Source organism: Silurus aristotelis (genome assembly GCF_946808225.1).
Source record: "Silurus aristotelis genome assembly, chromosome: 14".
In the NCBI taxonomy this organism is placed as follows: Eukaryota; Metazoa; Chordata; class Actinopteri; order Siluriformes; family Siluridae; genus Silurus; species Silurus aristotelis.
The window spans coordinates 7744762-7770129 of record NC_139587.1 but is presented as its reverse complement, the minus strand read 5'-3'; the positions used below and the strand labels follow the sequence as shown (position 1 = coordinate 7770129).

Sequence of the window (25368 nt, the reverse complement as noted above, 5' to 3'; positions counted from 1 at the left end):
AAAACAGTGACAGTTGAGTGTTGCATAATTAGAATTATTGCTCTATAATCCTTTTTTCTTTAATTATACTTCTACTTATTTCACTTTGTTACTTTTAGCCCCAATTGACCAGATTCTCTGCTATCTAAAATATTTTTGGATATTTAAATATTTTTTAAATCAGTCTGCCAGAACAATAAAAGGAAAAAAAGACTTAACTGCAAAGGTAAGATGTAGCAGTTAAATCATAGTGAATTAAACCCTAAGAGCTTTGCACATTCACTTACCCAGCGAGGACTCTGAGGCAGATGAGGATCTGTTGACACTAAAAGTCAGGTCAGAGTCACTGTCATCGGATGCTGTGCCATGTGATACAGAGGGGGATGTGGAGGGACTTGCCTGCAGTGTTCCTGGAAAGTAAAGAGCGAGAAAAAGAGAAATTTACTTCACAGAAAAAAGGCTGATGATCAGTATATACTTATGCTCATATGGCAAGGGCGCTAATTGGGCACAAATTCTTAAAAGTACAAATTATGGTTTAAGGTGGTTTCTGGGGATGGAGTGGCACTATTTCTCGATTTTCTTTTGGATGCAATTGACCTCTTTCAAATAGGGCTGCAACAATTGATTATTTTAGTAATCGAGTATTCTACCAATTGTTCTATCGATTAATTGGATAAAAAGTACTTTTCTTTATTAAGGAAATTAAGTAATTTGTTTTTCTTTTAAGGAAAATTTAAATTTTTATTGTGCCAAATCGAACATGCGGATCATGAATACGGATGATCCGCTGGGCGACCCCCTAATGGGAGAAGCCGAAAGAAAGTTTATTGCTTAAATTGCATGCAAGAATATCTAAAAACTAAACCCATTTAATGCATTTAATTTCCAGATTACCTTAAAATGCAAATAAAATATATAAATACAAATCAATTTCATATTACTCTTAAAAAAGGGAAACACTGTTTGTTTTAGTTTGAAATTATCCCAAACTCTGGAACCTTTCTGTCTTATGTACATCACAATAGTTTGGATTTTAGAAGTGTGCACATAAGACCGAATGTGTGCATCTGCATATACCTACAACCCCCTCACCACCACAATAACGATATCAAATCCACTTTGGTGCAGAAATAACTAAATAAACTAACCTTGTGTCTGCCAGCTGCACATGATTTAGGTTACAAATAAATATTTGGAAATTACTACAGTAAATATGGTCCCTATAAAATAAGGTATACCTTTTTGTATACTATATATTACATTTAGGGTGAAACAATTCCTTGAGTAACAATCAATAAAATCGCATATCAAACTAAGCCTCCGATCCCTGGAGAGATCTCTGTCTAACAATCAGCTCTGGAGGAGACGAAACAGGATAGATGAAGCAGAGGAGCCTCATTCATGCACCAACAGCTTCACACTTCAGGTCGACAGCATGGTTACTGGTGGATGCACCAGAAATTTTGAATGTTTTATGAGAAATAAAGTTGCAATTTTGAGGAAAAACTCAAAAATGTTTATGTTGCAGAAATGAGTTTCCTTAGATTCAGGCCAAATAAGTGGTGTGGGATCATTTCAAACTAAAACAAAGTAAACACCGTACAGTGCGTTTACTTTTTTTTTAATAGTAATCTGAAATTTATTTATGATTTTTGATTTATATATTAGTATTTTGATGTAATAGGGCAATTAAATGCACTAAATGGCATTAGGTTTCGCAGATATTCTTGTATGCAATTTCAGCAATAAAATAGTTTTTTTTTTTTAAAGAAACAAACTACCTGTTCATTTTAAGAGACCCGTCTTACTTTCTATTGTATGTTTAGTATTGCTTTTTAATAAAGAAAAAGTACTTCTTATCCGATTACTCGAGTCATTGATGGATTAATCGGTAGAATAATCAATAACTAAAATAATCGATAGCTACAGGCCTAATTACAATATACTTTGCATTGCCAGAAAACCGATCATGTGGCATCAGTGTTTACATTTTAAATGTGTGTTGTCAGTAGGGCTGCGAGAACTAATCAATAAAATTGATAATAATTGATAATGAAATTAGTTGGGATGCTCAAGTTACTTGCTTGCGAAATGGAAGAGAGTACAGAGTCAACCGGCTGTATAGTTTACGCATATATAATTAAATTATACCAAATCAAATTTAATTATATATACTAGATGCTTCTATATTCACAACTGAACAAAATGTCTAAGCATGGCTTAAAAACTTTCCATCTGCAATGATCATTAAAACAATACAAATGTTTATTTGCACAAATTGCTTTACCTTGCATACTCAAATGCTGTTTTTTTGTTTTGTTTTTTGGCTTGCGAGAAATCCCCCATGCACTCCTCAACAAGCAGCCACTATAAACTTCAAAATTAAAGATAGTTTAACTCAGTGTTTTTTGCATTTTTAAGTACACCTTTTTACATAAATACCCGGAATTAGGGTTTTATATAGTTTTTAATGTTTGTTTTTCTAATCCCATTAATCTGGAAAATAAATGATTCGATTAATTGTTTATCATAATAATATTTAGTTGCAGCCTTAGTTGTCAGGTTCTGGATCTGAAAGCCAAGAACACATTATATTATGCAGGACTTGCCAATTGTATAATTATTTTTTTTTTTTTAACAGTATACAGTACACTGTTGACTTTGTATGCTCAAAGCCAGAATACACAGCATACAAAACATATAATTGTGTTCAGGGTCTTATTTTGGAGAAATAACACAGAACAAAATAGAATCCCATAATAGGCAAACTGAAGGATGTGCTAGGAGCTATTTCTGGGGGCATAAAAAACCTTGGAGAAAACCAGCTTAATGAGGCAGGCTATATTCTATTCTCCAGCGATAAGAGAGCTGGATGACAAGTACAAGCAAAGTCCACACATAGCAGATCTCTATTTTAGACCACTTAATAACCTGTCCCCTCAATAACCATCAATAACCATCCCCTGTACTGATTATTTTACATTGTACAGTATATAAAAAAGGCCACAAAATAAAATAAAATAAAAAATAAAATACATATACATTGATGATTACTTCAGCTCACACTGACACTTGCCTAATATCCTGAGTCGATTGATGGCACCACGCAGAGCGAAGAAGGTCCAAAGTGCCTGAGAGGAGTCGACACACAGCAAGCGACCACGAGATACCCCATTAATCCCATGATGCACTTCTCCGTCAGGCAGAAGCATGAAGCTGAGTACGTCACCAGGTGCAAGTGCGGGGAGACCACGGTGAACCACCCAATACTCCTTACGATCGAGGAGAGCATCAGGCTCAGCCGGCAACTCTGCAGTGTGTAATGTGCCTGGGTCACATGATGTCATGCCAAAAAGGAGCATGCCAAGGCAAGGGGGGCCCACGTGACTCACCTCCACAAACAGAGTCTCACCTAACCTCATAGGCCTGTCACTAAACACCAAAGTCCGAATGCCCTCCGGAGAGTGGACACAGGCCATAGCACGGTCGCTGGACAGGAGCACGTCTGCACCTCGCACCGGGTGAAAGCGCAGGTCGGCATCAAGTGTAGAGGGAAGGCCACGGGATAACCGCGAGACACCGAAAGGGGATGAGGAGGAGGAAGAGGAGGAGCAGCAGGGGCTCAGCTGCATGGAGCTGCTGAGATGCAAGGCAGCCATCTTGGCAGCCTGGTTGCTCTCTAACTGGTTGTTGCTATAGTTTGCCGAGTCGTGGTTGCTAGGAGGCAGATAGGCACTGAGACGAGTCATGCTCATGCAGCTTGTACTGTCTGCAAATGTGCTTTCTGGTAGAAGGGAGAGAATCATTAATTCAAATGAAACAGTTTACATAGAGGTTTACACATTACAGTAGACTATACATACATAAATAGATACAGTAGAGATACAGTTACATAGAAATACATTACAACCTTTAATAAAAACAACACAAATACGGTCTATAGTATATATCATATGTTACAATAGAGTAATTTTGCTATTCTGAATTAATCTGACCAGTTACCAGTAGAAAAAGAGAGATTCTTTCCCTAAAAGGCAACAATTTATAATGCATCAACACTGTATGGTACAGTTTGGCTGTACAAGGTGTATAAACTACTGTACTGTATTGTATTTTTTACAATTGTAATTCATCCTACTGTCAACTGAGGACTTTAAAAATGTTTAAATGTTTCTTTAATTTGCCAAAGAAATAAATCAGACAAGTAGATCAAGGTGCAGGCTTTGACTGACAAGCTAGACACAACATTTGCATGGGTCTGGTTTTGCTCAGTTGGCAGACTTGTGGCCTCCCAGAATATCAGTCCCAGGGAGGCTCTCTCTCCACGGATACACAGCGACTCTTACCAAATATGGCCACGCCAACCAACTGACAGAAGATAAATAATGTAGCATAGTGGAATGAGTTCTGTTTGGCCTCCTACATGGTGTTTGTGTTTTGCTTTGGGGCAGGATATGATCCAGCTCGCTACCACACACACACTAAAACCATCCGTCTGTCAAGGTGTGATAGTGACCATCGGCACCTCTGTCATTATGACGTCTGTTCCTCTGGCATTCTGCCCACCTCAGGGGCCACTTTAAAGCAGTTTAGCCTTAGTGAAGAGTTTTATCAGTTCTTAAAAAGGCAGCTACTCAAACTGCTCAAAGGGCAGCTGCTTTTTTTCAACCAGAATTATCATAATATTACAATAATACAGGGGCTCTGACATTTAATGAATAGCCACTAGGGTTGTTTTATTGAATTCAACAGGTACAGAAGTCTGAAATTGGACAGATCATATTAGATTAAAGTCTGTCTTGTTAAACTTGATAAGTAACTGTCGGGATTCTTATTCTAGATTGCAGAAACTCTCTTACTGATAATGTGATATTATGCTGTCATAGGTATTAATTAAGATAAAATGCTGTAGACACCATGCTATTGACATATCACTTTTTAAATAGCAAATAAGTTACCAATCAGAAGAAAATATTCTACGCTGTCCCTTTCCATTATAATTTAATGGTACTATCTTGTAACTGTGGTAAGCAAATGTGAGAATATGTATGATTATTATACTTCTTGTGTGATGAAAACTCACCAAGCAATGTGACTTCCTGTGTGAGCCCATAGATGTCTATGATGGCCCAGAGTGGACGGCCAGCACTCAAGCCACAGTGAAACAGTACAGGCTCACCATCGTTTACTGTGTAAAAGACACGGCCATGCCGGTCGGCCCAAAAAGCCAGCATATTGTCCCTGGCTGCCAGTCTCTCGGGAAGGGCCTTGGCCCAGTAGCCAGGCCTTGCCACCAGGTCTGGGCAGGCGTATTTGGGAATGTCAGATGAAGCAAGCTCGCCTGGGTCTAGACTGGTGAAGCCAAAGCGAAGTGCACCGCTCCAGCCTGAGTGCACCCCTGACAGACGCAAGCGTACCTGCTCGTAGAGACGAATTGGCCGCTGGCTGAATGTCAGGCCATGGCAGAAGCTGTTCTTGCGTGTGGCACGTCGCAGCTGCGCATCCAAACGAATGTTTTTGCCCTTTGCCTGCGGGTGAAAGCGCGGAGACTCCAGGCTAGCAGCCAACGCAGACGACCTCCTCTCCACTGTGCCATGTGGAAGAATGTAATACTGGCGGCTAGCCACAGGGCGGTGCTGTAGGTTTGCATCTACTGGAGCAAAAAATTCAATTGCACTTATCAATACAAAAGTCTACAAAGCTTTTCAGTCTGTCATTTTAAAAGTATTACGGTGTTCGGTGATGCTTATAAACTGGGAAAATGTTATTCAAATACTCTCTGATGAATGGCAAAATATTTTAAGTAAGATTTAGATTTTAAGTTCAAGAACTATAATTACTACTACTACTGGACAATTCATTATCATAAATCATGAGTCTTAATGAGGTGCTTTGCCAAATAGCGAAAGGAACTGGCGAAGGGAAATCTATGTGGAGCACCACAGTTCATATGTTAACTCCCTGCTATTAACAGATTAAATGCAACATTTTAATTCAATGCCAGAATCTGAAAGCAAAGCTGAAAGTTTTAATAATAAGTCATGACATCTGCCATAAAAAAACACAACAGCTGCTCCTTAGAGAAAACATTGTGTTTATGAGTCAGACATCAATTATTGGAATCTCTTGAGACTCTGACCTCTTAGTTAAAATAGTCTTTACCGTATTTAAAAAGCATTATTTCTGTAGCCCTGTGATGGGGCAGAGGAAGGGAAAAATTTTCCCACAATGTCCCATCCCTCCCTCTGACATCCCACACATTTGCTAGAGCTGGCCAGATAAATATACCCTCCCAATCGCACTTTAATGAACAACATGAGGAGAACATTTGGCTTTGGCCATAATCTTGCTTCTTAACGGCATGGAAAAGGCTTTTACGCCTAGAACAATAGCATACCGTCAGCAACACCAAAGGCCACGAACATGACAGCATAGACAGATCTCCCAGCAGCCAAGGCAAATATAGCCATTTGAAAAAACAGAGCAAGTCGACAGCAGCTAGAATTGGTGACCAACTGGTCTTGAGCAAAACACAGTGCAAGCTATGAAATCCATGCTGGGTGTGTCTATATGAAGAAATGCACCTCAAGAGAACCACTGAAGCAATACTTTCCAAATCAGCAGTACGAAATCACATCAGTATGCTGAAAGAAATATCCATGCAATAATATAGTTGAGAAATAATAACCAGAAATATCTTTACAAACATAATCACATTTCTTTGATAGAGCATCCTGTGCAAAATGTTCTATAGCAATTTTGTTGGCAATATTCCTTAAACAAGGGGACAATAAATTTCACAGACCTCCTCAGTAAGATTCATTTAAAGAACTTTTCCAAATAATCAAATATTAGACTTGATATTTACAGTAAACAATACTGTGTACAATGATGGGTGACCCACAGCCTATGCTTGACTTGCTTCAGTGTTGAATCCTATTCGCACTGCCTCCTATGTTGGTGATGTGTTGATGTGATTCAACATTTTATTACATTCTGATACGCAAGGCAAAAGTGTCAAAATCTGTACTGTACATAACATTTCACACTGCCCCCTCCCTGCAAGTAGCCTAAATGGTCATACTGATCCAACTGCCTATTTTAAACATGCATTTATAAATAAAGTTTATTTATTTAACTTCCAGATATAAAAATATTTTAAAAAATTGGTGCGAATGGAAAAGACAGTGCTCTCAATGCATTTCTTTCTTTTTTTTTTTTTTATTAAAATTAAAAGAAAAGAAACTAATTTGTAATATTATGACAGTCCTTAATGTGCACCCTCCCTTAAATACCCAAATGACTCATTATCTCTTACTCATTGTGTACCTGTGCAAGGTTCACAGTCATTCAGTCATGCTTCATTGGTGCTAACTAACTAAGAACAAAAAAGGACAGATTTCATCTGCATATTTTATAAAATAAAATCAAAATATGCAGATTTCATCTGCATATTTTATAAAATAAAAAATAAAAAAATACGGTACCAGGACATGGGGAGTGATTTGGTTAAACAGGCTAGCTGAAAGTTTTAGATGATTGTCTTGTTTAAAAACCTTCACATACTTTATAAGACTGTATGACAGCTGTATATAACAGCTTTGAATCATATTACACCAGACACTTTCAGCTACAGACCCTTTTTTTTCCATGCCGACCCTCTAGTGTGCACTGTGTAAATAAATGTACATAACAATTCATATATAAGTGCATTGGGATTTAGAATTTAGAATTCATTTACTTCGTCTGTTTTTTTATTACATTTCTCCTTTTTTTCTGTTTTCCTTAGTGAGCAAGAACACTTGAGAGATGTTGGAGACCAAAGGTTTATTTCATAAATAGATCTGAGGTGCAAGGAAAAAAAAAAAAAACACCAGTCGCCTCCTCACAAGCTGTGTGATTTAGGGCCCTTTTTCTGCCACTCTGTGTACAGGCAAACGCGAAATGAGAGCCTTGAACTCCACTTGTGAAACGCAGCACGGTTTTGCTCGCTTTCCAAATATAGATCTGCTTGATGTGATGGCAAATCGGCATTGTGGCAGACAGCGATGCTGCAGTCCAGTTCTCGAGCCTTGCTCAAATACATCCACTAAAGCCCTTCTGTGAATCTAGGACAGACAGAGTTCTACCACAGCAGACACAGCAAGTTTTAACATGCCCTTTTTTTTAAAACCAGATTTTAAAAGATGAAGTGACAAGAAACCATAACAGACATTGTTATCACATGCTGTAAATCAAATGTGAAAAACAATACACTACTTCCTACATTTACAATGAGTACAGCTGACCGAAATATCTGCAAATACTAAGGTAATCTAATTTCTGCAATAGTCCTAAATATCCAGTACACAATTTGTAATTTGTATGGAAGAATATGTATCGCATTCTACGTCCAACTAAAGTAATATATTATAATTACATGACAAGTTCTTGCCAGCTTGACAATTTTTTTTATTGTTGCAGTAAATGTAACTGATTTCATAAATGAAGGAACTGAAAATGCTGATTGCTCCATAGTTCAGATCTGGGAGGAGGTGACAGCCAGATTGTTGATGTGGTGGTGAAGAAAGAGCTTCAGATGAAACTGAAATGACACCGGCTGAATGAAAGAGTCCGTAGAAAGTGCTCATTAAAATAGATATGCCTTGCAACATATACAAATAGACAGTGATTTTTCCATAGCCAAATTTACAGGTGGAACTAAATGAAGAAATACAGATTTACAGTGAAGATAATAAATGTAATTCTGTTCAAAGTTGACTTGTCATGTCAATCACCTCTGGCCTTTACTGGTTAATTAAATAAATATATTTCCTTACCAATTCAGGTACTTTAAAGATTAGATATGAAAAAAAAAATGTATATTATATATAGAACATTATTGATTAAATACCTACATGATATGGACAAACATTTTGGGACACCTGAATTTTTAAGCCATATGTGGTTCTTCCCCAAACTGTTACAACAATATTGGAGGCACACAATTGTATTAGATGCCTTTGGATGCGGTAACATTACATTTTCACTGAACCTGTTTCAGCATGACAATGCCTCTTTGCACAAAGTAGCTCTATGAAGATATGGTTTATATGTGTGTGAGTGGCCTGCTATAGCGCTGTGACCTCAACCATACATAAACACCTTTGAAGATGAATTGGATCACTGACAGCACCCCAGGCCTCCTCATCCTACACTCGCCCTTTACTAATGTACCTGAATGAGCACAAGCCCTTTACAAGCACACTCCAACATCTACTGGAACATCTTCCTAAAAGAATGGTGGTTAATACAACAGCAAATACGGACTAAATGTGAAATGGTATGTTCAAAAAGCCCATACTAGTTTTATGATCAGGTGTCCACAAACTTTTGCCCATAAGTGTAAAAAAGTGTATTTTATAGATCCCCACTAAGACACACATTTCTGTGTAGATCCTTTTTAAAATATATAATAAGAAACACAAAGCCAAGAACCTTTTAGGTTCTATATTAAACTTTGAGTATATTACAATATTTTATGACACAGCTTGCTGGATTATTTAGAATGTTTCTTTTCAAAAAGTGGGTTCTCCTCAGTACCTCAAAAATACTGAGCTTAAATTGGCCTTCTTGTAATGTCTGGGTTGTTAAGGAAAAAAATGTACCTGGTATTAGCAAAAAAAAAGAATAAAAGAATTACATATCCTTATCCTGTCCTGTCACACCCACAGTCATATCTACATTATAAAAGACTCTACAGCTGGACTACGCACATGGGAACCATGACATGGTTGAAAGGTGTAGTCCGGCGTTTCCTGTATTTATGGCCTGCGTTGAGTGACTAGTACCTGGTAATTACAGAAAAGGGCAAATCACAGAAGACACAGCAGAGAGGGTGAAATCTCATTGAGCACGCTTCAGGAGAATGCCACGTTCATTTCTGTGATAAACTCCCATCTGGCAATTAATGGCCATGATGTAACCTTGTTCAGTTCAACATTGTATCACCGCCTAAACCAACAAAATGGGAATAATTATTATTCGATCATAATTTGTGAGTTCATCATAATCATTGCATGAGCCATCAATTTTAATTTAGAACCTATCGAAATGCCACTCAAGACACTACGGAATATCCATAACCGAAAATCAATTACCCATGAGTGATTTCTCCTGTTCGCTCCTTAAAAGCAATTTTTATTGTAATTCCCCAAATGCACATCTGCTTATCACTTCGAAGGCAGCTTTGCCAGTTACATACATAGTAAGTGACTTATTAGTCCTTTGTGTGTTGTGGAGTCATCAATCAAAAATCATTGGGCACTATGAAATGCAATTTATGTGTGCACAATTTAGTACTGGAGGGTAGGAACAGAATACAATGAGCCCTAATGGATTCCCTTGAGAGTTCTGCTATATTCATAACATGAAAACAAAAAATTCAATTAACATTACATTCAGTATAGATCATCCTGCTATGCTTCTGCATGCATAAGCACTGAACCTTGTGGTAGACACATATTTAAGGTTATGAATGCACGACTTGATTTTAAGGGTCGCATGCATTAGATAGCCACACTAAACACATTTTCTTTCACCTTTCTGCTTTTTTTTTTATAATTTCATACCCAAATAATCATACCCATGTTTGAAATCAGCCTTCTGCATCAGACCACTCAAGTCACTTGAGTGTAGCTAAAATGATCCAGACCATTAGCATTAGATTTTCTTTCCTATTATACAGCGTCTACAATATATTCTACACAGTGTTACTAGAGACTATAGAAACAGGCCTTATATGAGGCTATGTGCCACAAAAACATGAATCACAGAAGACAGTGATGTATTAGGGTGACAATAGCTGTTCTAAAAATACTTCTACGGGTAATTTAAGTACTGTCAGCGGTACATACTTGTCAATAACATAAATAGAGGAATGTACGAGGGCTGTCAGCTGCAAGAAAAAAAAAAAGCCCATGAAATAAATTAAATAGTTGCATAATTGTCAATCATGTGTTTGGCTTTGAGGTTGCATGTAATGTAAATTCTGTCAGTTCTTATTTCTATAGGAATAGACATTCTCCTGTATTCCCCTCTACAGAACAGTAAATTCCAGATGGCCCACACAAGACAAATCATGGTACAAAATCATTTCCGAAAGGACGAGAGACGGGTGTGTTAGATGTCCGTCAGTCACCAAGCTGTAGCACAACAGAGCCTGGTTCCAAGATTTTATATTAATTCAATCTTGTATATAAAAAAACCCACCCTTCACTTGCTGTTAACTGTTTATTAACTTTATCTACCAGCGGTTTTGTGCAAATTCTGAGTTATATGGATCCCTTACAGCAAACACAACTGTCATGTCATTCATGCAGGTGTTTATCTTAGCCGAACACACTGCTGTTGCCACAGCAAGTTCATCATTTAAAACGCTTTCAAACACAGGCTCATAGATCTACCATGAACATAAACATTTTATATGTGGCTAAAAAAAGGAACATCTTGAACACTGCGTGCTGTTCCCTTCAGTCCAAAAGCCAGAGCAAAGAATTGAACATATTCAGAGAATACTGTAGTGTGAAATGAGCTTCTCCAGTGCTGAATGATCACCTATATGATGAACACCTACAGCATTCGACTATTCTGGGGTCTCCAGCACATTCATAATCGGTACATCTACACATCTACAGTGCTGAATGAACATCTATATGATCGCATTGACATCTACAACACCTACAGCTTTAGACTCTTCTAGGGTCTATAGCTGGACACATGAACAGTGCTGGAGACTGTGCACTGGTTAAACACTCAACACGTTCATAAATACATCAATGAGGCTGAACCGGAGCTCTTTATCTGTACTGAGCCGTGGTCATAAACCATCTCCGTCAGCTCTGATCTTTCTCTTCCCACGCAATTACCTCCTCACGCACACACACGCACATACATGCACATACAGTTCCCAAAGCAATTGAACAAGGAAATGAGGGCGCGCACCTCAAGGCTCGCGCTCGCCGTTTTCACAGTGGTACAGTAAATGCGTGCTTCGGTTTTGAGCTCGTGCCTGTGCGTGTCTTACCTGTAAGCGGTTTGGGTGCACTATTCCCCATTACTTTGTGCGATCGGTTTCCTCTTGTGCCAAGTGGATCCAGACGCTTCCTCGCGCTTCCATCTAGGAGTGAAGGTCACGAGCGGATCGGCGCACCGTTAACGCCGAGCGCGTACTCATGAAGCTGAGGAGCGCCTCCGCTTTCCTTCCCATCTTCATGTGCTAGTGTGGAGAGAGCAGCTCTTCTCTCAGTTCACCCTTATTGGCGCACTGCCTTCTCCTCCTCCTCCTCCTCCCCCGCACCTTCCCTTCAAATCTTTTTAACAACTTTAAAGCAATACGCACTACACACCACCCTCACGCGCTGAGCACCGTGGAGCTGCACCGGTATTTATTTATAATGCATCAGTAATGCATTATAATAAAATAAAAAAAATTGGTCTATACAGTACTGGTGACGAACAGCCCCCCCCCCCCCCCTTGACAAAAATAAATAAACAAAATAAATAAATAAATAAATAAATAATACAACACAATGCAAAGTGTAAGGCACATACTGTAGATAATGTGCAAGAAAGTGAGGTAGTTCCAACGCGTCTATTACTACTACTACACAAGATCAGCTAATGATGCCAATGTGCTTTATACCTGATTCGGTCTTGACAATAGGACAAATGCGACAAAAAGGTGACTCATTATTCAGTGTTTTATACTATAAATCTATCATTTAAACTATCATTTCTACATATAGATACATATAGTGGCTTCACACTGCACTTATTAATGGCTATTGTAATAAACCAGTACACAGAAATAAATATGCTCAAAAATAATACAAGCTGTTTTAATTATTTCAATGGTTTTAATCACAACCTGGAAGCTTTGCTGCACCACGATAATTATCAACCCACATGTGAGCTCGAATCACAGCTGTAATAAGTAGATTACTCTTTTGCTGTGACAACTAGATTATTTATTCATATTCAGCGTTATTTATATAATAGCCAGGGTCAATGTGGTTTTGGAGCCTATCCCAGGAACACTTGGTGCAAGGTGAGAGAATTCACCCTGTATGGAACACTAGACCGTTGCACAGCACCAAGCACGAAAGGAATATACGCTTTTATTAACAACTACAGGGAACTGAGATAAGTTGATGTGCCTGCATTGTGAGGAAAACCGGAGAACATGGAGGCACCCCAAATGAGGCACCCCACATTTATGCATACGTGAAACCATTGTAACAACGTATTTCATCCATTTCCAAATCAGTACCAGTATATCAGTATATCAGTATGAGTATATTAGTATACTACTACAGTAAATTAATGCCATTATGTGACAATTCGTGTTACAGCACATTTCCAGGAACAAACAGCAAATGTCTAATACTTTGTCTCATACTTAGGTATTGCCATTCGCATTCAAAGCAACCATGTCTAATATACAGTTCTCTGATCAGCTTTTGCTTGATTACAGTCAATGCCTGTGCTGCCCAGAAAATTTGGGATTTGGACTTCAATTTAGTTGTTGTGAATTGCCAGGCTGTTACGTATGCCCATGTCACAATTGTAAAAGTTACATCTGTCGTGTCACATTCACCATAACCAGCATGTGTTGGCTTTTTGCTTCTTGCCATGAAATTGCTAACAGCAGTGACTTTTAATAGTTGGATTTTTGGAATGGAGACAAACCTCTACTAAGATATATAGACCAGCAGCCTTTCAAGGAGGGAGCTCTAAAAGACAATAGCTAACAATAACTTAAAGGGCAGATCATGACTAAGAAAAAATACGTTTGATGTTTTATGCTTTCCAGAAGCTTGTTAAGAATGGTGGACATTTTTGGGAATTACACAAGCCCTTTATAAGGAAATTCCCTGCTCCCCACCCCAGCCCCCATTCCATCCTTCCTTGACTGCTGGGATCTTTTGCAAGCTGTTTCCTGTCTTCTAAGCTGAAACCATCTCTGAGGAGCTCTGTCCAAACAGTCCAGGCCCATCATTGCAGGCCACAGGCCAACGTCTGTCCAAAGTGTCTGCAGGGAGTCTACACTCACCATAAATCCAGCATGTCACCAAGCATGCATGCATAGATGGTTACGAGAGCAGTGTCCTTTTCAAATTTACACAAATGGAATAACACCTAGTGCCTTTGAATTCGGTCCACACCAGTTGATTTAATAGGGAGATATATGACCTGTCTCTACTGGGGGCAAACCAAAGCAAAAGAAATCGGAAAGACACAGTGGAAAATTTAAATTCCAAATATTCTTCCTAATTCAAGCCTAGGGAAGTGTTGGCAGAGCTGCATGCAAATAGGTGAAATCCATTCTCTTTAGGCTTTCACTGTATATATTGGCAGACCACACTGTTATACATTAGACAAACTTTCCATTAGCAAACATTGTACTTTCTGTGGAGTCTTTCTGTAAATATGGCTCATCAACACTTTTAGCACATCAGCTGCTCCAAATTTCCAAGATGAAGCTGATGCAGTTGGTCTAATAAAAAGATGGCCTAGACAAATTTTCGCATTTAACAGAAAAACAGAGTTTGTCCAGAGTTTGCCCAGGAAAACAAACTAGAGCAGAATAAATAAATAAATAAATAAATAAATAAATAAATAAATAAATAAATAAATAAATAAATAAATAAATAAATAAATAAAGGGATTCATGGAATTTTTAAGGCATTCCCAAAGGGTTCTTAGCTTCCAAAGAGGATTTCACTAGTAACCCTCCAGTGAACTGAAATTCTTTGACATGTTTGTCATGGTTTGAAAAGAAAGGGCGGCTATATCCATAGGGATTACACAGGAAGCGCACGTCAGGCAGCAATTGTGACCACTGTACTGGCCATAATGTAAACAATATAACACAAGCACTGCAGCTGTTCACTGTGGTTCAATGCTGTACCATCAGTGTAACAGGATGTATGATGCTGATAAGCTGCCTTTAAAAATCTACGTTTGAAGTAAGAGGTTTTGGCATCCTGACTCTAAACACAGCAGCGCATCCAAGCCTACTCATTAGACACAGTAAAATCACTGGCAATAAATTAACTTCTACAGAGTTTTATTTGATGGTTTTCAACTCCACAGGCATTAGTTTAACACAGCGCAAACCCAATCACCACACAATAATGAGAAAATAGTTTCCATTATCTTTGAATGGTACCATATTCCATGCTTGATTGAGACCTGAATTTTAAGCATTTTTTATTCAAGTTCATTATTTATCTGCTCTCCTATCAGAACTGTTACCAGCACCACTAAGCTTTTGATAGACAGGTGTCAAAATCCTTGTTAATATGGATCACAAGTTTAAGGTAAAAGGTTTTACATTACCAACCTTTTTCTTTGGTTAAAAAAAAAGATTGAACAAAATGGTACCAAAACAATTCATTGCTAATGAAGCACTGTTTTTCTAAGGGATGGAGCTGTCAAAATGTGCTCAAAAGCTTGCTCTATCATATCGTCCTTGGACTGCAAAGTGTTAGATTTGCAGTCTTCTGATTTCTGCTTGGTTTCCAAGGCACTGATGAAATGCTAAGCAGATGGCCAATTGGGAGGACTGCATGTGGTTGTCTGAGTGGTGAGGGAACTTTTGTCCAAAACCCCAACTAGCAGATCTAATGGCAAAGTGAGTCATAAGCACCCTCTGAGAGGACCGTTTTCATTAGACACATGTGCAAAAACCTCAAGTAGAATTTATTTTCTAAATCTAATTAGCAAAAGAAATCCATGCAACATGACTTCATTCTGACTTGCTATCTGAGAAAAGAAGTACTTTTAGGACATGTTTACTGACTGACCAAGACCGTGTTTTATAATTTCTTTCATGCTATATTGAGTAGTTATCTATTGTAATACTGTCTATGGAAAAATTCCAAACAGCATATTCGTCTAATAAGAGTTTTGTGAAAGTGAAATGAATGATGTCCCAATCTGATTTTCTCTTTTTTTTTATACCAACCTTGAAATCAGAGCTCTGACTAGAATTGGATTCCCTATAATGAGTTGATTCTGTCATCCAAGAGTTACCAAGGCAAGTATTCTTGGCTTCTGCTGAAACTGGGGTGATGACATTTAAAAAATAAAATAAAAATTGCAAAAATGCATTTTAAAAAACTGTGTTTTTGTTTATGTGCTTGATATGCGCTGTATTCGACATTCAAAAATCCATCACTGATTCATATTTTTTTACCTTTTCTAAAATTGATTTAGAATGTGATTGCATGGAATGCGTTTTCTTAGAAGTTGTACTCAAATTTTTAGAAAAATAATAACACTCAATGCAACAAGCAATAACTTGTCCAATGTGTGATCTGCTTAGATAAATCAACATGTGATGACATTCTTGGCTCATTGGAGGTAAGTCCTTGTTTGTAACAGTATTTAAATAACTGAAAACAGCCAATAACACTACATGAAGCTTGACATAGTAAAAACAGAAATATGGGAAACAGTTTGCTCTGTGTGGTTACTCTTTTTCCAATTCCATGGCTGCTCCTGCCAACAGGTCTCAGAACAGGGGGGCTTTGTCTTTAACAGATGTAGACCACTGGCCTCATTTCCCCCAGCTGTGCTATTGTGCTTGCATTCTCTGGCAAGACAAACGGATGCGCAGCTACCTAAGCGTAAGGAAATGCATGTAACCATGTAAAAAGAGAACAACAAACATGCTCTTCTTTGTCTGAGGGACCATGTTTTGAGAAGGACACAGAACATTTAGTATTCGTATTTCATTAATGTTCGTTATGTTTCTGAAAAACACAGAAACATTGTGTGGTACAGTGTAGACAGATAATGCATCAAGAATAAGGTCAATAGAGAAGCCGTATTAGTATCTACAGTGCATCCAGAAAGTATTCACAGCGCTTCACTTTTTCCACATAATGTTATGTTACAGTCTTAGAACAAAATGAATTAAATTAATTATTTTCTTCTAAATTTTACAAACAATACACCATAATGACAATGTGAAAGAAGTTTGTTTGAAATCGTTTTTGCCAATTAAACAATAAAATAAAATAAAAAAATCACATATAAACTGTATTTACAGCCACTGCCATGGCATTTAAAATTGAGCTCAGGTGCATCCTGTTTCCACTGTTCATCCTTGAGATTTTTCTACAACTTGATTAGAGTCCACTTGTGGTAAATGCAGTTCATTGGACATGTTTTTTAAGAGGCACACACCTGTCTATATAAGTTCCCACAGTTAACACTGCATGTCAAGCGTACAAACCAAGCCATGAAGTCCAAGGCATTTTCCGATTATATCGAGGCAAAGATCTGGGGATGGGTACAGAAATTTCTGCAGCATTGAAGGTCCCAATAAGCACAGTGGCCTCCATCATATGTAAATGGAAGAAGTTGGGAACAACCAGGATTTTTCCTGAAGCAGGCCACCCAGCCAAACTGAGTTCTCTGAAAGAGCTCCAGTGTTTCTCTGTGGAGAGAGGAAAACCTTCCAGAAGAACAACCATCTCTGCAGCACTCCATCAATCAGGCCTGTATGGTAGAGTGGCCAGATGAAAGCCACTCCTTAGAAAAGCCACATGACGACCCGTCTGGAATTTGCCAAAAAGCACCTGAAAGACTATCAAACAATGAGAAACAAACTTTTTCGCCAAGCGTTATGACTGGAAGAAACCAGGCACCGCTCATCACCTAGCCAATACCATCTATACAGTGAAGCATGGTGGTGGCAGCATCATGCTGTGGGGATGTTTTTCAGCAACAGGAACTGGGAGACTAGTCAGGATCGAGGGAAAGATAAATGCAGCAATGTACAATGACATCCTTGATAAAAGCCTGCTCCAAAGCACTCTAGATCTCAGACTGGGGCAATAGTTCATCTTCCAACAGGACAACTACCCTAAGCACACAGCCAAGATAACAAAGGAGTGGCTACAATGGCAGTGCACCGACGCTCCACATCCACCCTGATGGAGCTTGAGAGGTCCTGCAAAAAAAAAAAAGGAAAAAAATTGGTGTGCCAAGCTTGTAGCATCATACTCAAAAAGACTTGAGGCTGTAATGGGTGCTAAAGGTGCTTCAACAAAGTATTGAGCAAAGGCTGTGAATACTTATGTACGTGATTTTTTACCATTTTTATTTGTAATAAATTTGATTAGATTTCAAACACACTTCTTTCACATTGTCATTATGGGTTATTGTTTGTAGAACTTTATTAATATAATCCATTTTGGAATAAGGCTGTAACATAAAATGTGGAAAACATTAAGCGCCATAAATGCTGTGAATACACTGTAATACCTGGCTAAATAGTTACTTTATAATATAGTTACAAAATGATAAACAGTTACATAATACTTATTGATAGTTAAAAGTCATTCACATGCTTTATTAAAACCCTGAGTATTAAGACTATGATTTATTTTGAGAATGAGGTTATATACTGAAATTTAAAGAAATGTCCAGCATAGGTGAACAATTCTAGCATTGTACAGTATATGTAGCAAATATCAACTAATACTGAATTATAAACTGTCCATAAACCCTATATTTATTACATTCAAAGACTCTCTGGCCCTTTTAATAGAAACTGCTTAATCCTGCAATTATCCAATGATGCAAAAGTGGAAACTGAATCTACAGTATGCAAAAATCACTTAAACTGCACAGATTGGACAAAGTTGAACAAGCATGGTTTGGTCTTTTCTCAATTTTTAAATATACAAGGGAAGTGAGCCAGTGGCCATTGTAGCTTAAGATTCCTTTTCTCTGATATACAGGTATTGAGGATATAGAAGTGTACAATGTACTGTATGTAAAATGAAATCAAGATTTTTAAAAAGTGTAATACAATAAAAATCTAAACAACAACAAAAATTTTTAATTAGGTGAATTGTTAAATGCAAAAAAAAATCTTCCATTATGGAGCAATGTTTGTACCATGAATCAAAATCAGAACTGAAACAAGATTAAAAAGGAACTAAAGTGAAACAGGAATCTCCACCAGTAATCTCGAAAAACAACTTGTCACAAAAACAAATAATACGTGTGGTTAGGAGAAACCTAGTTTACATTTATATATGTAGATGAAGATCGACCCATAAAAGAAAGACCAATAAAAAGGAAAAATAATACCCTCAGAAACTGTCATTTTACATAAATACATTTCGGAGTTCAAGTGGCAGATATATTTTAACATCCACTGTTTAAAGGAATCTGCATGAGTTGGACCAGAGAGTGAAGGAAGAGCAGCCAACAAGCAATAAACACCTCTGGGAACTCTCTGGGAAGATTGTTGGAAAACCATTCCGGGTGTTCAAAGCAAAAGGTAGCATATTCTTTCAAATTTTGTATGTCTTTAGTATTTATGTAGAATGTTGAAAAAAAAAAAAGAAAGAAAACACACACACACACACACACACACACACACACACACACACACACACACACACACACACACACACATTATATAGTATATATCTTTTACACATTTACACATAGGCCTTCAATGGTGTCCAACATGAATCAATCCGCCTCTAAAAATGAATATTATGGAGAAATGTAGTATAACGGAGTGCTGCATCACAAGTATCTCATGCAGTGAGAATGAAAAGCATTACTTAAGCAAGAAACAATGAACACAATTAGAATAAGTCTTCTTTCACTGCAGCCACAGCTGTGCCACCTGCATACATTATCTCTAGCAGAAGCATCGATATTAACCTCATAAAATAACCCTGGCTTTTCCAGGTTCTTTTGTGCATTTTTCCCATGCATAGCTTTTCTTGAAAAGTCCATCTTGTAAATGTCCTTGTAAGTACATCTGTGACCAAATCAATTTGTTCCCTTTGTCAGCCATTGTCGAATGAAAAAAAAAGTATTAAATCCACATGATTATATTTGAGCTTGTGCAGTACAGATGCAGTTTATGAGTCTCTGACCAGCCAATCGAAGGAAGTGAAAATGTAGATGTTATTATGTGCCCTCTAGATGGGAACTTAAAATCTGATTGATTTAAATAACAGCTTCAAGCAGCATGTACTTTAAGGCTGCAGGTGCCCACACTGCTGATTCTGTACACCTCATGGCAGATTCCTTTGATGTGGGCAACATGTGATATGATGGCTGAAATCTGATTGGAGAGAAACTCCAACATAACAGACACTCTTAGAAGCAGCGCACTCGATAGAAACACTATAAAATTAAGAGAATAGATTATTCAGAATTATTTTTAATTTTCAGATTATTCAGAATTTGGGCAAAAATATATTAAAACATAAGTTAGTTATTTGGGGTGTGTGGGAGGTATTTAATCGTTTGTTTCTTTCTGTTTCTTTCTCTAGAGTATTAGTTTTTTAGCAGTTTGTGTATGGTTATTTTTTATGGTCACCTTTAGTGTAATAGAAATTACCTGTTGTTTTTTTTTTTTTTCTAAGTCTTTTATAAACAAATGCAAATGTATTTGATCTCTTAAGAGGCATATGTTGCCCACAATGGCTATGAAGGCTTAGTTATATATTTAAAAATGCCACGGGATGCTAAAACCAAGTCAGCAATAAAACAGGAATTAGAAAAAGAACAGGGCAGTCATTAAAGTTGGATTGTAAAATAAAAAACCTTGGTTGAAATATCTCAGATATGTACTCACATAAAAGCTGATATAAATATGAGGCTAGTACAAAGAGTGCAGTTACACCATAATAAATCTAAAGTACTGTTGTGATGGGGTGGTTCAGTGGTAAATATAAACTAATGAAACAGTTAAAAAAAAGGCTATAAGACATCATTACTTTTTACAGCACAGTTCAGGAACTGTGCTTTTAAACTATTTGGAGCAGTGCGATCCCAACATCAATGTTCAACTCTTAAAATGGAAATTCAAAATGGTGCCAAGGAGATGTGGTATGGGGTGACAATCCCAAAAGTGTTATTTCAGCGGTTAGGAGCAGGTCTGCAGGATTTCTTGTGGTTAACCATTTGGTGCTACTATTCTCCTTTGCCTCTTCATAAATCCCTTTAACTCTGTAAGTCTGTTTTTCAACAATCAGTGTATTACTGTTTAATCTACCATAGTATTAAGCTGCATTATCTATACTGCAACAGCAGGTTATGACCAGAACACTGTGTAAGGAAGGGGTAGAGCAGAGAGGTAAGTTAACTATAACCTGAAAACTCTGAACAGGAAAAACAATACAAAAAAATAATTCTTTGCAATATTGTATTGTACCCTCACACAGAAATAATCTTACTTGGAATTTCATTCTCTGTGTATAAAAAAATCTATCACATCATGTTTTATTTCTTTATCAATACACATATATGTCCTCCTTTATGTTATGATCATACATTACCACAGGAGTTGCTTATTATGGCATACGCTGGGACCAATAAGATTAGCCAATCATGTTGTTCAACATATTTATCAATTGAACATGGATCAATAAAAACAATATGGTATTTTGCAGCAAAATATTTTTAGCTTGAACCCAAACCCAGGCCAGCAGTGTCTCTCTAGAAGTGAATTAGTGTTCAATTTTTTAAAAATTGGCTCTAGTAATACACCATTAATATAGGAGCATCTTTTGTAGCCAAACAAAATTATCAAAAGTTTACTGACAGAATGGCACAGGCCTGTCAAGCCAAATAAAACACGTACATGCTAAATCTTTTGCTAATATAATTTGTAAGTACAATTATTAGCTGGTTCTGCATAATCCTAAAATCCTAAGAAAACTGTAATAAACTTACTGAGCATCCCTTTAATATTTCTCATCACATTTCATCAGTAAATCGATAATGAGTTACAAATTTAGACTTTAAGGCTACTATTAAAAAAACCTATTTTATCAACTAAAATTAGGTTAAAACACTTCAAAGGTATTAGAGAATGCATGTAACATGCTGTGTGGAGTTTCTTATGTCATCTGTCTTAAGTTCTACCGCGCATGAACAATCACAAAATAGCATTAATGTTTTAGCTGCCTCTCAAAGCCCTTAGGTCAAATGCCGGCAGATTGTAGGCAAAACGAGACTACTACTGCTATTATTAACTATGGCTGCAATTATTATCTAATGGCTCCAAACTATGCAAATGATCAAAAACACTTCTTAAACACTGTTAAGCGAAAAAAGAATATTGCGGTGCTGTTTGTTTTTGAAGAATACAAGCACTTTCCTTCTAGCAAGGTTTATGTGATTACATAATGGAATGACTGATGAAAGTTGTCAGTAGCTTAAAAGGACTGCCGGTGCATATATAAGCAGTGAACTGTAACTACAATATGAGGACACAAATGTCTCTCTGGCTATGTGTTAAATAAGGATGCACTTATCACACTTTTTCCATTTTAAATGTGATATCAATATTAGAGCTTGTGATACTGGCTAATGCAGTCTAGCCAATGCTGTTTAAAATCACACACCCACACATATTCAAAGCATACAATACATCGGCTCATCAGTACAGACAAGATGCCAAATATGCTGTAATACCAGTCCAGCTTTTCAATCATCCCTCATACTAAGTACAACCTGAGACAAGCCCCAAGCGGTGGTTCATCACACAATGCAGATTTGTTTTTGCAATGCCGTATCTATAATCTGCTTAATAAAGTTATTGTCCATAAGACTGTCAGCTGTGCAACCTGGAGGCCAGTAAGACTTGACCTCTTAAGGTCAAGGGGCAACCAGTTGTATGACCCAACACAAACAACAAGTGGCAGCCAACAACTTAATATGACACAGATCCCAGCACTCCTATTAATGAATTATGTTTTGCTGACTATCATGAGGGGGTGAAAAGGTGGGGGGGATTACTATAAAACTGCATGAGGTTCCAAATGTGTGAATGGTGACTGGGTATGTCTGAGGGAACTTTAACACAAAGGTATCAAGAAATGTTATACTGTTGTTTCAGGGACCTCCACTTCTACAAACCAGTGGAATGTAGCCATGTGTTATAAACAAGGCTTACGCATTATAAGATTTAATGAGAGCCATATGAATTTAAGATTAATGAGAGGTGAATTCAATCTTTCAGTAATCCAGTCAGAGGCCAGGCAAACCCTGCTTGCCATGTCTGCAACATCTCATCATACTGTGGGCTGTTTTAAAAGTGAGTCAGCCTTTATTGCCTTAAACCTCCATGCCCTGTATGGAGGAAAAGAAGGCAACTTTGCACGATCACACAAAGATTTGCAGTAGTTTCGGTTAAGATTCTATTAACCGTACACATTTGGTCATTTGGAAGATGACCTAATGTGACTAAACAAACATGGCAGATTTGAAACTATACCTGTAGCTGCTTTTTGCTATTGAGATTTAAATGTGCTATTTAATATTGTTTTGGTTTTTTTGGAAGTTCTTGCATGTGAACAATATTCCTGTTAATCTATCTACTTCCTGTCTACTATATTAACCTAATTGCAATCAACTAAAGAAAAATCAACATCCTTTATGAAAACTAATGTATAATTTATAATTAATATAACTGATATAATTTCAATATAATAAAGCTTTAGCAAATGGGGATGCTGTACAGTTTTATTTTCACATAATACTTTCTTCTAACAAAAAATGTCTCACTGAATTGTTTTTTTATGTTAAATTTTTGGCATCCCGAACAATTAAGAGTTAGTAAAGCCTAACGTGAACAGAATGGGAGCTCAGCAAGTCTATTAAGGCTGAAGCATTTGTTGGACTTTATTTGGCACATGCAGACTGACGTTTTCAAATCAAACCATAGGTTTTCAATAGGATTCAAATAGGACAATTAAAACATCAATTGCAATGCAATACCCCCCAGAAATGGTAATGATTTGGATATGCAGTAGGATTAGGGTCATTATTTGAAGTTTCTTGAAGCCGATTATTAATCGATTATTAATGTTTCTGCAGATTCTGAACAAAGTCTGTCACATATCGATTGGAGAGTAGTAAATCAAATCCTATTGTATCAGATACAGCACTAATGCCAAATCTGATGTTGTCGCCTCATCTAAAAGCCTCTGAAAGAGGTTAATACCCAGAGCCGTTGTCTTGCAACTTTGCAGAAATTGTTTTCCTAAAACTTATGCAACTTGTTTTTGAGACCAAATACTATTTGCTAAATAAAATAAAGAAATATTCATAATAATTGTCTTAGATGGAAGTGTCTTCAAATACCTGAAAACATGTTATCATTAGCTGTGATGCTTTTTTTTTATTCATTCTCTTGAAGGGTGACAATAATTCTGGGGTTGACTGCATGAGTCACTGTTGGCCTTTTAGTGAAGGTCAGATTGAAAAAGCCTATGATAAATACAAGTTTTAAGGGATCCACTAGACTGATGTTACTTGTTACTCACACACACACATACACACACACACAGCCATGCCCAGCTGCTCTGTCAAGTGCTATTTTAATACCCGCTTCAACTAGCCCAGGGAGCCTTGTGGCATCTCCTCTACACAAGGTTAGCAACACCAAATGAGCTGTTGCCAAAGCAAATGGGCCCCCTGGAGAGAGTGGCTATAGGGCTCTTAGTGGGGTCAAGACATTATAGGCTGCTTTTGGCCTACTGTTCTGGACACTGATTATTTACAGGCTCAGGGAAGGACAACGATGAAAGACATTCATCGAGTTTACATGCTGATAAACCCACAAGTGACTTCAATAACCATAAGTGTGATCTAGGGCAGTGTACACATAAAACATGAACTAGAATTTTTATTACAACAGTGACCCCAAAACACCATATGCTGAAGTATGTCACATAAAAAATGTACGATTAGAGGGCCCCACATGACAGTTTATAAAGAATCATGCTTCATGAAGAAGTTCAGCGCCTGCCCTTTCCCCAGAAAAGCTTTTTCCAAGTATCATCTGCTATAAACAGCATTTTGGTTAGATAACAATGGTATCTTATGGTAAATCACTTACAAATCACTTACTCGCTAAAAAATTACAAATTTGCATTTATTTTAAATAAATCTATACATTTATGAAGCAGGCTTTACTCTCAAGCAGGCCTTACTCTTTGAAACTTACTGAGTAAAACACACACTTGCAGAAAAGCATGTAAACTTGCCTCTCATTTCACTTGTGAGCAAGAAGCAAAAAGACCTATTAGCATTTATATGATCACATCCTGTACATTCCATTTCTTGTCCATTTCTTCAGACATTATATTCTGTCTCTTTGAAAATGGGAACAGTCATTCGGATGTTCAAACATAGTGGAAAAGTGTACAGCTAATGAATAGAATTTCAGACAATTGCTATAATATTATAAGTTCTCATGCTCCTGACTGATGTGGACATTTTCTTTCTATTTTGCTAAAAGGAGGGAAATGGCAGTGGTAAATACTCATTTTAAGAAGAAGGAGGATC

General features: G+C 37.3%; 1 protein-coding gene across 4 annotated transcripts in view; it reads right to left on the bottom strand.

The window, feature by feature from the left end:
• Positions 1–25368, bottom strand: part of neurl1b (neuralized E3 ubiquitin protein ligase 1B) — a 33314-nt gene that overhangs the window by 1741 nt on the left and 6205 nt on the right. The window contains exons 1-4 of one of the 4 annotated variants that reach the window (XM_083561337.1): positions 12047–12303; positions 5066–5632; positions 3059–3766; positions 267–389 (exon numbers count right to left, since the gene is read on the bottom strand). In XM_083561337.1, coding sequence (XP_083417463.1) covers positions 267–389; positions 3059–3766; positions 5066–5632; positions 12047–12077 — 1429 coding nt within the window. In that variant the 5' untranslated portion in view covers positions 12078–12303. Of the gene's footprint in view, positions 1–266; positions 390–3058; positions 3767–5065; positions 5636–12046; positions 12304–25368 lie in introns of those variants that run through there. The other 3 variants (XM_083561336.1, XM_083561334.1, XM_083561335.1) reach the window with 3 other exon arrangements.